Source organism: Lygodium microphyllum, chromosome 8 (assembly GCF_053477565.2).
Source record: "Lygodium microphyllum isolate KBCC chromosome 8, Lygodium_microphyllum_v1.1.10, whole genome shotgun sequence".
Lineage (NCBI taxonomy): Eukaryota > Viridiplantae > Streptophyta > Polypodiopsida > Schizaeales > Lygodiaceae > Lygodium > Lygodium microphyllum.
The window spans coordinates 10,049,323-10,067,237 of NC_141142.1; the positions used below are offsets into that span (position 1 = coordinate 10,049,323).

The window sequence follows — 17,915 nt, forward strand, 5'->3', positions numbered from 1 at the left end:
ACCAAGGCAGTAGTTCGTGCAGATTTAGCCGGCAAGTTCCTCAAATCGGACTACCTCTTCCTAATTACAAAGTTGTTGCATCTCCTTCACCAGCGTTACAGGTGTAGCAAACAAACCTGAAATAGCATTTGCTTACTTCTCCAGCTGTTTGCAGCAGCTTAGATGCTGAATTCCAAATGTGATGATGTATCATCTCTGGCGAAAAACTCCTCACTCTTCCAATTGTGGTTTCCTGAACATGACTGGTGCCTTTTAACTCCATTCATTATAACAAAAATAAAGTGCAACAAACTGTTCTGACAGGTTACCATTGACCATAACTAACAAAGGACCAGCCCTTCCGTATTGATAAGTACAACATGCACAGCCAAAGTAATGGTCTCCTAGTCAACTTCTTTAGAGATCAAATAGCAGTTTGTACCCCTAGCCCTCAGCTACTACACCCAATAAGAAACACACATATTGACACCAGGGTGTTGCTGACGAGAGACATCCACACAAGCAGTCATAGCAAACCTTCCGTGCAGTGTAGAAATATTTCCAAAATTACATGACTGTCACTTCATCACAAGGGAAAATTTCCAGCTGTGAGAGTTTTTAGGGGTCAACTAAGACTCACTATTCAGCATTGCTCCATTTTAGTACATTTGATAGACCAAGAATCCACACTGCAGCACATTTTGTCTGCAACCTTCCATTATCTGTAGTATAATTATTGCACCAAGAGTGCAGATGAATGTGAGCCTCCCATTGGGTACCCATTCATCCAGTTGGTACCCAATGGGAGGCTCACATTCATCCAGTTGGTACCCAATGGGAGGCTCACATTCATCCAGTTGCCTCACATTCATGTTATTTAAAAAGCATTATCAAGAAGCATACCCATCGGAATACCTCTTGCTATGCATAAATGCTCTTCGCGTAAAGACCTGCCTATATCCTGTAGATAAAGCAGACATGGTCACTTCCCCTAGCCTCTTAAGATGCACCAGGAGAACATTCTACTACCTTTTAGAAGGGCACAGGAGGTGACCATAGTAATTAAATTTCAACCTAGAAAATTGAAGGCATTGATACCAGAAACATACAATCAACATAAGAAGCTTGAACGGCTTTAGTGCTGAAAACTTTAAAGATGTAACATTGCTGTGGACCTTGAAAACTGACTATTCTCTAAAGCTAATAGATTGGCACCGAGAGCACTACAGTCAAAGCCAGTAAAATAGTCTTTAAATCTCAAAAAATTGCCTTGATTCAAAATTGTTGGCTTGCTACTGCAAAGGCTCAGACAAAAGTGTTGGGCCTGCTGGCTTTGTAGGTTGTCTTCAACTTTCTTGTTGGAGGGCGGATCTTGCGGAAGATCAATGGAAATTTGATTTTTGAATCATGGAACTGCTTGATGTTCTCTCTCTTACAAAGCTTGGCAGGAACAGTTGCAGTTTTGATGATCTGAATGCAAGGAGATCGCACACGATGTCGAGAAGCCATCTCATCATACATTTGTTCCACAGCACCATTCAAAGTGGTATCACGGTACTCCTTGTACATGTTGTGATAACCTGTCCTGCTCTGGTAGCGGACCCAGACACCATAATTCTTGATGGTAGTAGGCTTTTTCTCAAAGATCTGCGGACAGTTTGAAAACTGATGAGCACCATTCCAACACAAATACAGCCAATTTCACGCAGTCCAGTAATTCACATAAAAAGGCAGCATTTGCTTCAGAGCTTGTATCTCCAGCAAAGCAACGAGATACCATCACTTCAGCAAGCCCTAGATCAAGGACTGTTATCCTGTGAAATCAAATCAAATTTACTAAGCCTAGCAAGGAGAAAACTGCAATGAAAGGCAGAAAAAATCAATCAGATCAAATTTACTAAGCCTATCAAGGAGAAAACTGCAGTGAAAGGCAGAAAAAATCAAAGCGACGAGCATCATAACCCTAGAAACACAGCCAGATAACTCCAATCGTAAATCATAACCGGAGAACCGCGATCAAAGGCTTTCTTGAAAAACTGCAAGTCAGTGCTAAGATTGCATTGCAAGCTCAAGTGACAAAAAATTACCAAGAAATAACATGGCCGCCGCCAAATCATACAGCACCATCGTCGTAATCCTAAAGTAAAACATTGGGATAAAAGAAAGCACTGACTGACCTCATTGATTGCAAGAATCTGGCCATGAGACTTCTTAACCTTCTTCAGCTTCCTGAGGAAGTACCAGAACTTGGACTTGGCCCGGACTTCGTTGGTGGCCCACAGCTTCATTCGGTAGATCTTAGGCTGCTCATTCGTGGCCGTCGGTAGGCCTCTCCCGACCACCTGATACTGGTGGAACCTCATATCTCCAAACCAGAACCCTCTCGCTCCTCCCTCCTGCCTCTGAAAGCTATCCAGGGTTAGGGTTTGCACTTTTACAACCTATAAACCTTGCACTATGTAGTATGTACCTAGGTCCTATGTGATACGTCATTTATCGTTCATGATATTATTATTATCATTATTTTGAGCAGGGGAATTCCCATTGTGAACTACAGCAACATCGTGAGCTTCTAAGAGGGACAAAGTACATACCTAGCTAGGTGCATTTGGGGGCAAGGAGTTGCCAGCCCCCACACAAGCTAAGAGTTGGGGGTAGGGCGGTCCCCCACAAGAGCCAAAGCTAGGTGTAGTTGGGAGCAGGGATTGGCCCCCACAATAGCTAAGAGTACATACTAGCTAGGTGCAGTTGGGGGCAAGGAGTTGCCGGCCCCCACTGAAGCTAAGAGTTGGGGGTAGGGCCACCCCCACAAGAGTCAAAGCTAGGTGCAGTTGGCCCCCACGATAGCTAAGAGTTGGGTCAACTCCCACAAAAGCCAAGCTAGGTGCGATTGGGAGCAGGGGGTTGCCAACCCCTATGGCTAAGTATGTGCTCCCTCCTCCTCAAAAGCTCATGACATTGAACATTATAGGGAAAAACAAAGAAAAAGAGCCACTTTTCCCACATGGGAACATATCAAAAACTTATTGTGATTATTCTGTGTCATTGTTATAGAACTTATTATCATAGTTACTACCATCAGTCGTTGATTTAGTTCTTAGCGCTATTGTTGTAAGTGTCATCGTAGACACTGTTATAATGACAATAATTGACTACTACCGCAACTATTGTTGTTAGTTTTTAATGTTATCAATGTTATATAGCTATTGTAACTACTATCATAACTATTGTCATTAATTTTTAATGTTGTCAATGTTGTTAACATTGCCATTGTAGCTATTATTATTATGGCTATCACCATCATTATGATATTTGTAATCCTTATATTGATGGCATTGCTACTATGGATTTTATCTCTATAACATCTATTAGTATTATTCATCATCCACTATATTGCAAGGCACTAAAGTTTATTACGACTTAAGTTATAGAGCCATCTCATCATCAAGATTATGCCTTCATTTTAGCCTTATAGTGTGAGCAATTTGATATTCTTAAGTTATAGAGCCATTTCATCATCAAGATCATGCCTTCATTTTAGCCTTATAGTGTGAGCGGTTTGATATTCTTAAAAGATGTTTGCAAGTGTTAGACATCAATATTATACTTTCAAAGTCAAGACAAGAGTTGAGAGTGTTGGGGGTAAAGGTGCATGTTCCGAACTGCCCATATATTCATTATACTGATCCCTTCAACTAGTATTAAAGCGCTTGCACTCGAGAGCTTCCTCAGCATTCTTCTTCAACTCAGTTTTGAATACCTACATGTTGGGTTAAATGGTAGCCACAATTTCTTTTCTTCAAGGTATGCATTGATGCTTCCCTCTTTCAACACCTATTAATACATTTTGAGGCTTACTCTAGGTACCAATATAAACCTTGTTAAGCATCAACAAACCCTCTAGAGTGGGTAGCCCTACAAGCAAACACTCCAGCCACATTTGCATGAAACTGCACCTACTGTTCAACAGCATGTGTCTTTGACAGTCTAGGCATACCTCCTACCTCCTCTGTAGCCTCTAGCACTCCTACATGCTTGGCAAAGGTTGGTATCACTTCTCAAAATTGGATAATTGTGTTTGGGCACCTATTTCAAGTGTGAAATCTCTATAATTGACTCTCATTTACAGTAGACTTGTTGTATACTTCCAAGATAGCAAGCACTTGATCATCTACTACTTGTTTGATGCTCTCAAGATGCTATACTAATGCTCGAATGATCACCTACTACTTGTTTGATGCTCTCAAATGCTATACTAATGCTCGAATGATCATTGGATGCTTGGAGGACATTATGGTGATGTATTAAGGCACTCTTGAGCTAATTTGAGCAACCATATTTCAACATTCGTAGGGTATTTTACTGTTGTTCATGCTAAGGATGAACAATCACATTTTAATTTGCTTATGTGATGCTCTGGCACTTGGCTATGATGCCCGATTGTTTGCTAGCACAATGTATTGGGAAGCTTTTGAGCTTGCATTAGCTCATTTTTATTATCATATCACTACTACTTTATTGTGGGCAACAAGCTTTTATCAGAGACAATTTATGCTTAATGTTCTTTAATGCTTTACGAGATACTCAATGGATGTACCACTACTTCATTTGTTATGCATACCTCGCATGCTATGACATGCTTTTGAGCTGAGATTTGGCTCAACTACTTTGACCTTAGCTATGGTTGCATGCTATTGAATGCTCCTTTGGATACCATAGTAAGAGCTTGAAGAATATATCAGGTCTCATACTCTTGGATGTATGTCCCATGTATCTTGGATGCTTGGATGCTACACCTCTAATGTATTGAACTTCTTCTATTCATCTAGCATTCACTCTTCATTCCAATGGGAGCTTTCCAGAAATTTTGGATGTTACATAGAGCTTTCAATATTTATAGTTGAGCTTGAGCTTAATTTTATTAAGACTATGGGACACTTACTTCATGTGCATGCACTCTTGATATGTATTGGAGTAGTTGCCCTATAGTGGGTTAATTTAATCAATTACTTTGGACTTGGCACTTATGTTTGTTAGTGTGATGTCAGTGATATGTATATACTTTTGAGTTGCAAATTAAGATTTGCTCAATGGGTTATGCATTTGGTAGTTTTTTTCCCCTAAGATCTACTAGGTGCATGATGTCTATGCCTACCGCATGTATGGTTACTAACATACTATAGTTGTGACAGCCTTCAATGATGTTATTCCTAGTTCTTTCTTTTTTCTTTATTGGCTGCTCACAATTAGTTATTGGCTCACTATTGCAATTTATTATAGCAGTCTATCATTTCAATTTTATGCATTCTATATGAGGGCAAAAACTTGGATTTGATAGTTACTTGATTATAGTTTGTGGAAGATAGCTCACCATTTTTGCAGTTTCTCTTGCCTAGCCCTTAGCTGTGATTTTAGGATTGTTTTGCTATCATTTACAGTAGCTTGTTTGTCTTGGACTATGCTTTCATTTTCTCCATCATGGATGGTGGATTGAATGACAATGCTATTTTCAACATGGACAAGTTGGATGGCAACAACTACAGCTATTGGAATGTACAAATTTGATAGGTTCTAGTGCTAAAATTGCAAATTAAGCCATTGAGACATGAGGGTATCAAGCTTGAATGCATTGATGTAGATTGTTAGGCTAAACTGGATGAGTTATGTAAATCTATAATCATTTTGTCACTCTCTAAGCAAGTCTACTATAATGTTGTCTCTGAGACAGGAAAACTACTTGGTAGTTATGGAATAAGATTCATAATGTATATGATAAACAAAGCCCTACCTCTTAGATGTGTCTGCTAAAACTCATGGACCTTCATATGAAGGAGAGGACTTCCATTCTATCCACTTAAATGAGTTTCATTCTATTTTCAATCACTTATCTTCACAACGAATTGAATTTAAGGATAATCTTCCTCCCTTTTTCTTGTTGGTTACATTGCCTGAGTTATGGGACACATTTCGTACTTTTATGTTTGCAAATATGCATGCTGATGGGATGAAATTTCAGGATGTAGAGGGTATACTCTTGAATGAAGAGGTTAACTGAAAGAATGTAGATGCTTCCCGCACCTCTCATGCTTTGACAATGAGAGGCAATAATGGTAGGAGCAGTAATGACTGCTGTGGGAAAGACTTGCAAATGTCTTATTCTCATTAACATGGACAATCTCACAGTAAGTTTTGTAGTCATAAGTTTGCATTGACTTGTTACTATTATAGGAAGCAAGGTCATACTTGCCCACAATGCGATAAAATGCATGATAACAAGTGAAATGAAAAGAAAAAGGGTAAAGTATAGGAAAATAATGATGATCACACAATTGGGCCTAGCAAGTCCATTGTCAATATTAAATATATTAATGTCGTACAAACTAATTTTGATGATGACTACATACTTGTAAATTCTTCTCTTGATGTTTCATAGTTGCATGATGCCTCATTCACCTATACTCAATGTTGGTTGATTGATTCAAAGGCTTCATTTTATGTCACCCCTCATCGAGAGTGGTTCCACTTCTACCACAGTATGATAGGATGTGTGAGATTGGGTAATGACTTGGCATTGGATATTGTTGGTATTGGAGATGTCTAGCTTATAGTTTCCTTTAGGCATTATGTTTACTTTGCATGATGTACACTATGTTTCAACTTTGACTAAAAGCCTCCTTTCAATTGGACAATTGGATGATGCAAGTTATGTTGTCTCTTTTGGTGATTTCTCATGGAAGCTTACCCATGGGAATCTTATCCTGGCACAAGATGCCAAGTCTGGCACTCTTTGTCCCTTACTTATATATGGATCTATTGACCATATTTTAGTAGTGGTTGCAATACCACATGTATTGTTATGGCATGGTCACCTTGTGCACATGTCACTAAAAGAAATGAAAATTCTTACTCATTTGCAGTATCTTCTACCCCTTGAATGTAAGTGTTTTGATTCTTATGATCATTATCTTTATGGCATGCAAACCCATAGTTCACACAAGAAGTCTAGCATTACACACATGGGTGAGCCTTTAGCTCGTGTTCATTTTAATATTTATGGACCTATGCCACCTACAAGTGTTTAGGTGGTGTAAAGTATTTTGTTACTTTCATTGATGGTTACTCGCATAAGGTCTGGGCATACCCCATAAAGTAGAAATTGGAAGACTTAGCTACATTTCAGTGTTGGCTTGCTCTTGTTGAGAACCAGTCTAGGTACAAGCTAAAATGCATATGATCTGATAATGGGGAAGAGTATTTATCTAAAACCTTTGAGAAATTTTGTGACAAAAGGGGTATGAAGCATTAGTTGACCACCCTATACACCCCACCCTAGAACGATATGGGTGAGTATATAAATAGGATGATTTAAGAGCAAGTCCATAGTATGCTTAGCCAGGTTGGCCTACCGCAGCACTTTTGGACTGAGGCAGTTACTACTTCTGTACATTTGATTAATCGATCCCCATGCATTAATCTTGGCTATTAGGTTGCCAAGGAGGTAGGATCTAAAAAACCTCCATTATATGCTTATTTAAGTATATTTGGTTGTGAGGCTTTTGCCATGTTCCCAAGGACAAGCACAATAAGTTGGATCCTAAGTCTATGAAATACATCCTTTTTGGTTATGGAGATATAGGTGAGATGGACTATCACTTATGGGATCTGCAGGCTCAAAAGATCATCTGCAACCATGATGTTGTTTTCCATGAGGAGAAAATGCATAAGTAGCCCGAGCAAGTCATCGAAGTACGTAGGGTGATATTTCATGAGGAGCCTCATGCTAATGTACAACCAACTAGACAGCCTATAGCAAAGCTGATGCTCTAATAGCCCAGAACCATGATGTTAGATAGGAGGTACATGCCCCACAGCTTGTATTGCGGTAGTCTACTATAAATAGATATCATCCTTGATCAATTTATGGCCTCTATAGATTATGACAGATGCTATGAGTCTCTTACCTATGATGAGGCCATGCGTAAAGGTGATAATCACTCTTGGGAGAGGGCCATGCAATCAGAGTATGACTTAGTATTAAAAAAAACATATATGGGATTTGGTTCCTTTGCCTAGTGAAAAACGTGCTTTGCCATATAAGTGGATGTACAAGTTGAAAAGTATCCCATGGTATCTCAAGCTAGCCTATAAGGCCAGATTGGTTATTAAGGATTTTAAGTAGAAGCATGGTGTTGACTTCAATGAAGCCTTGTCTCCTATAATCAAAATGACTACCCTATGCTTGGTATTGGCTTTGGTTGTGCAACTAGATCTAAACCTCTATCAAATGGATGTCAAGATAGCTTTCTTACACGCGGATTTGCATAATGAGATCTATATGCAACAGCCCAAGGGCTTTGAGAAAAAAGGTAGGGAATACGTAGGGAACACCTAGTGTGCAAGTTGAGAAAGAGCCTTTATGGCCTTAAGCGCACCTAGGAAATGGCACCACAAGTTTGATGTTTTCATACATTCACAAGGATATACCCGTAGTGATATGAAACCATGTTTATACATGAAGAAGGCCCATGATGATAGCCTTATGATTTTGGTACTTTGTGTTGATGATATGTTAATTAATTGGGAGTGCTCATGATGAGCTAGATGCCTTGAAAGATCAACTCAAGAAGAGCTTTGAGATGAAAGACATGGGACATGTCTCACATATTCTTGGGATGCGCATCACATGCAATCTCTCTAAGGTTCTCTTTACTTATCACAGTAGTATATCCAAAAGGTTATTGAGTAGTCTCATATGTAGGATGTTAAGCCTATTAGTTGTCCTTTACCTTCTCGTATGAAGGTTATTTAGGTCAATTGTCTATAGTTTGATGAGCAGAAGGCTGACATGGCCAAGATCCCTTATGTATCCACAATGCATAGTTTGATGTATACCATGATAGCACTCATCCAAACCCAGGATTTGTAGTGGGAGTTGTGAAATGCTATATATCCACACCTAGTCGGCGGCATTGGGATGCCGTGAAGGGTATCATGAGGTATCTTAAGGGCACCTAGATATGTGTATATGTTATGGCGGCCAAGATATAGGAGTAGTATGGTACACTAACTTTGATTATGCAAGGCATGCAAATAGTGGGAGTCTACCTTTGGCTATGTCTTCACCTTTGTTGGAGTTGCTATTTCTTGGATGTCCAAGGTGTAGAAATGCATAGCCCTATCCACTACAAAGGCAAAGTATGCTACATCAACTAAGGCTTGCAAGGAGGCTCTCTAGTTAGGCCATATGGTCGCAAACTTGGTATTACTAATATGGTCCCTACACTACATTCAGATTCTATGAGTACTATTTAGTTGGCCAAGAATTTGGTCTTCCATGTGAAGACAAAGCACATTGAGGTGTGTTATTGCTTTATTTGAGAGATTGTTGAGGACAAAGCACATTGAGGTGTGTTATTGCTTTATTTGAAAGATTGTTGAGGACAAATCCATTGAGCTTGTCAATATCTCAACAGACCAAAGCCCTGCAAATCTACTCAATAAAAGTCTGTCAACAGAGCCTTTTGCCTTTCTTAGGAAGCTAATGGGCATTGAATGAGATGACATCTTTCCTCATCCTGTTGTACTTTGTCACATTTTTCTTGTTCTCTCCTCCCTAGGGGCACATTCACCTTTAAGTGGGAGGTTGTTGGGGGCAAAGGTGCATGTGCCTAACCACCTATATATTCATTATATTGACAATACTCACACACATGTACATTGCAAGTGGCAAGTGCCCATCATTGTCACTTCATTCTTTATTGTTTTAGTGACATTTGTATCATGGAAGGTCGATTACACATTGCGACTATTGGAGTTTCCATATCATGTATCTCTTGCTTCTTCCACCATAGCTCTTGCTTCCGCTCACATGCTTTTGCTTAGGGCTTATTCCTTTGGAGAGTGAGGAACTTTTGTTATTGTTCTAAAGAAAGCTTGGTATATTACATCCTCTCACCCTTAGAGAAATCAAGATGTCCTCATCTCTTGAGAGAAAATTTTGGGGGGATGGGGGGTGGGGATGATGGCATGGCTAGTATTGCTTTGAAGTGGGAGTTATCTTATTACAATGCATTGGATAACAATTCATGAGTAGACCTAGGCACATAGTATCGAGAAAGACTCCTCTACAAGTACATATTAGGTTACATGTCATATGTATGTTTGGTTGCATCCCCAAATTGGATAAGGGTCTACATCATGACCTAAAGATGAGCTAGAACGATTTTATCATGAGTGACTGCTTGTTATGGTCGTCATTGTGAAAAATCAATTAGATACATATCCATACTTTCTAGTAAATAAGGATAATTTTAAAGCATTGAAATCTCCCCAAAGTCCTTGTTAACTCTCCTATACTAGTAGCCACATCCGTCTAGTACATTCATCGACGCATGGTATGAGAGGTCATCCACAAAGGGAAGGCTTGCTTCTACAGCAAGATGGGAACAAATGGGGCTCTAATTGTGCTAGTAATCCCCATTTCAAAGTCTAAGATGGAGAAGAAGAGCCTACAAGCATGTCGTGTGCATCAAAGGACCTCATTCTATGCAAGGGCAAGGTGAAGTAAAGCCTAAAAGGGGTAGGCATATCCACATGTTGGATATCTATTCCAAGGAAGTTGATTTTGAATATACAAACAATATGCTAGGCTAATTAGAAAACTAAAGAATGCCTTGGGTGCATGTGTAGAAAGCAAGTGAATGCTACCCCCAATGGATGTGTTCTATAGAATGGATACACACACACACAATGTGTATGCGAATCCCCATATCCTTGTTGTGTGTGGTTCTTATTATCCACATATTATTACAAGTTGTCTTAATGGCACCTTTGATGTGCAAGCCACCAATTGAGATGAATCTCTACATTCCCTATGTGTGAAAGACCCTATCTAAACAATGCAATATATGACTTTGTTGGATAATCAAACCTTTGTTTTGAACATTATAGAAGCCTTCCTTTATTAGAGACTTGTGTGAGGCTCAATGAAGCTAGCTCAATCTTGGCCATAGCTTATCTTAGTTTAGAGTTTGAGTTCAATATATGTTGGCACATACTCTAACTTAAGATTTGAGTGAGTGTAGAAATGTATGCATGTGCTACAAAATAGAAAATCATAAAATACACATGTACACATGAAGCACACAATGTTTGCACAATATCATTGTCTTGCTCCTATATTGTTTGTTTCACCCTCTACTAGTCAAACATTGCAATATAAATAATTTAAGTAAACCTTACTAAACATTGCAACATAAATCATTTAAGTAAACCTTACTTTTGAAGATTATGGAACCCTTATTAGGGATCTGTGTGATGGTAGATGAAACTAGCTCCATCCAAGGCTTACCTCTTAGTGGAATATGACATCAATGAACGTTCTTACATGATTTTACTTACATTTGAGTAGTTTTGTAGATGTATGAACGAATCACGTAAATGATAAAACCATAGATCACACATACACAAGCATATGCAAGCACACAAGTACATGCACACACACACTTACTCACTCTCAATCTCTCTCTCTCTCTCTAAATTACAGTGCAATGTCGCACCCTAACACACACACACACACACACACACACACACACACACACACACACACACACACACACACACACACACACACACACACACACACACACACACACACACACACACACACACACACACACACACACACACACACACACACACACACACACACACACACACACACACACACACACACACACACACACACACACACACACACACACACACACACACACACACACACACACACACACACACACACACACACACACACACACACTTGAGAGAGATATGTAGATTAGAACCTAGAGCCTTGCTAATATATATATATATATATATATATATATCTCCTCTCTCTTTGTGCCACCCTAATTTAGAGAGATAGCAAGTGAGTGAGTGCTATGCACATCCATTATAGATGTTTCCTAATTTCTTTTCTTGTATTTGTACTTGAAGCACTTTTGAGAGGATATGGAATTCAAGGTCAATGACCATGATAGCAAATAACATGCAAAGAGACTTAGTAAAGCATATGATTGAGTTGGAAAGATTGAGATTTATCCTTCACAAAGGAACTTGCATTATCTCCATTTTTATGCAACCAATGAAGTGGATGTCCACTCTATAGGAAGGCAATCTACTATGAAAGTTATCACATCCATACAATCAATGCATGCCAAGCATCCAACCATTGACAATGATAGGTACAGGGTATCCAAATGCTCAAAAGCAAATCAATATGCAAAGTCCACATCTATAGGAATAGTGTATGCAAATTTCAATTGATCATGTACATGAGAAAGAGACTTCCACTATCTCTAAAGAATCAAGCTCTGCAAAGTAAATAAAAATGTTTCCCACCACACTAAAAGCACATTGGAAAGCAAAGTGAGCAAGCAAATATCAAGACATAAGTGACATAGCATCAAGGAAGCCCAAGTACATCAAAATACATTCAAGAGTATCTATATCCAATATGTCTTCAACTTGCAAGTGAATAATTACTGAAGCAAATGTCCAAAGCCCAAATAAATCCAAAGGAGCTAATATGCAAAGCTCAAAGTGCATCACAAGCATATCTAGGCACATACATTAATGCCAAGCATCCATATAAGCATGTAGAGTACCCGAAGCACTTGTAGACATTCAAAGCATAGACTTACAACCTATAAGCTTGCTAGTTAATGTGTATTACAATAAGAAATCTTTAATGGATTGAGCAAAGAAAGCTCAAATCAATCCAAAATAGCATCCACACCACATTGATCTACCAAGATCCTAGCATCAATATATAGGTATATTAGCATCAGTGAAGCTCTACACAATGAAGAATATGATGTCCATAGGTAGTATACAACAATCTATTTGAAACAAGACAACAATGGTTGAGATCTCTTACTCCAACTAGTATCCAAGGTAAAGCAAATGAGCTCTAGAATGTTCCCAACGATTGACCAAGTGCTATAAGGCAATAGCTAGGCTAGTAGGCATCTGGTAGATGAACTGTAGGGACTTGGAAAATAGGTTAGCGTACATGTTTACTATTGATTACTCTATTTCCAATGCTAAAGCTCAACAACAAGCACTTTTTGGTAGTGCTCAATGTACCCATAGTGCGAAGCCCTAGAACAAGGTAGACAAGCTGGGAGATGGAGGAACTCAATGCATGCCTCAAATGAATGGAGCAATGGTTGTCATGAAAACAAGAAATGAGGCTTCTTCAAGGGCTAAAGAAAATGATTGATGACACTCCTCAAACTTGCTCTAATACTAGTTGAAAGATGGAGGAAAAGATGGAAACACGAGTGGAGGCAAGAAGGAAACAAGAGCTATAGAGGTCCAAGCAGGAAGAAAGAGATCGGTATATGGGAACTCTAATGGTCACAATGCGTGACTAGCCTTCCCTTATTCTATTGCTACTAAAAGAATAAAGAATAAAGTGAAAGTGATGGGCGCTCACCACCTATAGTGTGCAAGTGTGTGAACATGTGTAAAATAAATGTAGGCAGCTAGGTACATACAACCTTTAACCCTAACAACCTCCCAATTAAAAGTGAATGTGCTTAAGTGAGAAGTAAAAGAAAAAGAGAAAAGTACAACATGTACATAGTGTACAATTAGATGAGGAAAGACATCATCCTATCCTATACCATTCAACCTCCTAAGGAAGGCATATTGTTCCATTGGGAGACTTTGAGTGATAAGATTTGTAAGCTTCATATCCATGGAAATCTTGAAAAGCTTAATGGACATGTTCTCTACCACCTCCCTCATGAAGTGGCACCTCAATGTGCTTTGTCTTTGCATGGAAGACCAGTCGAACGGCACTCATCAAATCTGAGTGTAGTGTAGGAATCATAGTCATACCGATATCTGCAACTAGATGGCCTAACCATAGGGTCGCATACAGAAGAAAAGACTTCATCGAAGTCAACGCCATGCTCCCACTAAAAAACATTTGCAACCAATCTAGCCTAATATGGTAGCTTAGGGTGGCCAAGGGCAATCTTCACCTTGTATATCCACTTGCATGACAATGCACATTTCCCATCAAGCAAGGAGACTAAGTCCCATGTAGGATTCTTCTACGTCAAATTAAACTCAAACTACGTGGCCCTCTCCCAAGAATGAGAATCACCTTTGCTCATAGCCTCCTCATAGGTAAATGGCTCAACAGAGTAGTCTCCAACTACCATGACATAATCCATAGAGGGCTCATAACAAGCAAGAGGACATGAACCTCTAACAAAGTGCCTCAAAACTAGCTATAGGGCATGTTTGATCTATCCTCTTTGTCTAATATCATGATCTTGCACAACATGTGGATCATGGGCCACTACATTGTCAACACCTGTAGCATGCTATCTGATTGGGCCTGGCTCTATTGTGACAAGAGGCTCTTTCTGAAAGATCACCCTATATATCACAATCACCTACTCTAGGCACATATGCATCTCTTCCTCATGGAAGATAACATCATGGCTGTGGATAACATTTCTAGCCTATAGATCTCAAAGATGATAGCCAATCTCATGTGCACACAAGTGTGCATATGAGGAAGGTTTCCCATACTAGACCTCCTCACAACTCTACCCCCAAGAGCAATGCATGGGGATCTATTAATGAGATGCTTAACAATAGTAACTTTCTTAGCCCAAAAGTACTACAGTAAGCCTACTTGACTGAGCATACTACGTACTCTTTCATGAATAGTCCTGTTTATGTGCTCTACAATATCGGTCTGGGTTGGGGTGTATGGGACATGGGGTAGTCAACTGATGCCACTTAATATCCCTCTCATAACATAGTTGCTCAAAAGACTTAGAGACATACTCATCTCCACTTTTAGACAATAAGCATTTCAACCTATATATATACTAGTTCTTAACCATGGTGAGAAAGCACTAAAATGTAGACAAAACATTTGATTTTTGCTTAATGGGATAGACCCAAACCTTATGTAAAAAATCATCTATGTACTTAACAAAATACTTCATGCTACCTAAGGACTAATAGGACATGAGGCCACAAACATTTGAATGCACAAGAGCCAAAAGCTCATCCATATATGTAGAACTAGACTTCTTATGTGAATTACAAGTTAGCCTGCCATAAAGATAATGGTCACACGAATCAAAATAAGAATAATCTAGAGATATTGCAAATGGGTCAATACTTTAATTCCTTTCAAAGACATGTGCCCAAGGTGATGATACTATAAATATACATACAGAAGATCATTCATAGCCAATACATGGTCAACATACCCAAAAATAAGCAAAGGGTAAAGGCTACCAACCTTGGCATCTCTAGCAAAAACCATACTACCACGGACGATCTTTCATGAAGAATTACCAAAGGATATATGGTACCTAGCATCATCCAACTATCCAATTGAAACAATGCTTTTTATTAAAGTCAAGACATGGTGAACATCATGAAGTACAAAGAAAGCACTAGTAACTAACATCACCTATGCCAATGATATCTAATGTAGTGTCATCCCCTAGTCTAATAGAACCCATATTAATACCATAGTTATGAAACCAATGGCAATGTGGGGTAATATGAAAGGAAGCTCCTAAATTAAGAAGCCAACATTGAGAGTAAGTAGGTGGTGCATTGATCAATTGAGTCACATCAAGAGATGAACCTACAAGAATATAATAATTATAACTCTACTCAAATGCATTTATCTCCTTTATCTTCACACTGGACTTGGAAACAATATCAGTGGACTTCGCATTTTCCTGTACTTTCCCTTGCCTTTCTTATTGCACCTATAATTGTACATTTTATGGCATTATGGCCTAATATGACCTTGCTACCCACAATTATGAAATGTTAAAGAGCACTTACGTTTGTGGGACTTACTGCAAGATTGCCCACGAGATTGAGACTTACCCCCATTAGGCTATGAGTCCCTACCATGGTTGTTATTGCCATTTCCACCATTTCTACCTCTAATAGTTAATGCATGAGAAGTGTAAGCTACATCAATGTTCTTTCTATTTACCTCTTATGTGAGTAGAGCACTCTCTACATCACTACATTTAAAACCACCCTCAGGGGGATGAGCACTCATAGCAATATGAAAAGTATCCCATGACTTAGGCAGTGTGACAAGCAAGACTAAAGACTTGCTATTATCCTCAAACTTGATGTCCTGCCAAAGAACTTGGCTAAAAGTAGAATGGAACTCATTTTAGTGTGTAGACATAGGCATGCACTCCTTTATGCAAGGGTCCACAAGCTCCTTTCACTAGTACAAGTGGGATGCAAGACTTTGCTTGTCATAAAGATCACAAATCTTTTTCCATAATGCATAAGCACCACCCTTAGTGCTAATGACATTGAGATACGCTTGCTTTGATAGTGACAGAATGATGATGGACTTGCATAGCTCATCAAGTTCTGCCCAATCCTCTACATCATAAAGCTCGAGATTTGTGACCTCTAACTTCAATGGCTTAACTTGCATCTTTTGCATACCAATACTTGCCATATCTATGTCTTCCAATATTGGAAGATATTGACTTCAAGCTTTTCAATATTAAAAATAGCACTATCGGTGATGAACTTGCTATAATGATTCCAAATGTTTGCAAATGGCAAGAGTATGGACTACTACAATTATAGCAAAACATCCCCATAATTGATCCAAAAGGGTAGGCAAAGGGGCAGGAACAATTGACAATATGGTTGTCCACAATCTACAATCAAAAGAGTGCCAAAAGAAACTATTTGCTCTCCAAAAGGATGATGAAAACTGTAATTATAACAATGCTAAAATAACGACATCAATATATCTCAATCCAACTATAGGCAAATAGCTAAGAAAACAAGCTCCCATTGCCCAAAATATTCGGGTAGCAACTTGGATATAAAGAATGCAACTAGTAGTGAATGAGTATAGACCACCAGTACTAAAGTCTATCATGAACCTAAAACATACATCCCATAAGCATATACATTGTGCATGTAGAAGATCTTAACAGTAACTACAGAGATCAGCCAAATGCACAACTGATTGAGAAAAGGGCAATGGCACTCTGTACATAACCAATATGCATGTATACATCACTAACAAACTATTGACAAGGGTAAGTGCTAGTGTCCAAAGCATAGGAAATCAAATTAGCCTGCAAGTACAAGTAACTACATCCAATAGCATACAAGAGAGCATATACATGAATCAAGAGTCCCCCTATCTCAAAGAACCAAGCTATGCCACAAGTAAGTATAAGTGTCTCCTATTGGAAGTGAATCTAGAATGCAAAGTGAGCAAGTAAAGCTTAAGACATACACATCAAAGCATCTAGGAAGCCTAAGCACATCACAAATACATTTGGGAGTATTAGTTTCCAATGAAGCTTCGATAGTGAGTAAGTAGCACGGAAGCTCAAAGCAACATACCAAAGCCCAATCACATCAAATGTAGCTCAAATCCAAGTGCCAATGCATGTCATAACCATATTTGGCCTCATACATCAATGCTAGACATCATTGTAGATATGTAGCGTACTCAAAATACCATGTAGGTATAGACATTTAAAGCATAAAGCTCACTACTATATGCTTGATGTCCAAACTATTATTATAGCAATAAACACTTCAATGATTGAGCTAGTCAACAATCCAAAAACCTTTTTAGAGCAGCATCATCCGGGCATTGTGAAAATTCACCATAAGCATGAGTAGAGCATAAACCAATCAAATGCTTGTTATCTAAACTGTGTATAATAGTCTATCCTAAAAACTATAGAGAGCAATTGGCTGATCCAAAAACTCTTCAAAACCAATGCCAAGAATGAAGCTGAAGGATGCTAGAAGGACCCCCAAATAGTAGGCAAAGCATATAGAAGATTAACCATATTAAGAGTTGTGTTAATGGATGG

At 38.9% G+C, this 17,915-nt stretch overlaps 1 protein-coding gene across 1 annotated transcript; it reads right to left on the reverse strand.

The window, feature by feature from the left end:
- Window positions 1-1,074: 1,074 nt before the first annotated feature.
- LOC148031960 (large ribosomal subunit protein eL20) lies at window positions 1,075-2,410 on the reverse strand. Its single transcript, XM_087682555.1, has 2 exons — window positions 2,157-2,410; window positions 1,075-1,626 (listed from the first exon to the last, which is right to left on the reverse strand). The coding sequence occupies exons 1-2, from the start codon at window positions 2,340-2,342 to the stop codon at window positions 1,285-1,287; spliced, it is 528 nt and encodes a 175-aa protein (XP_087538681.1). The 5' UTR covers window positions 2,343-2,410; the 3' UTR covers window positions 1,075-1,284.
- Window positions 2,411-17,915: the final 15,505 nt, after the last annotated feature.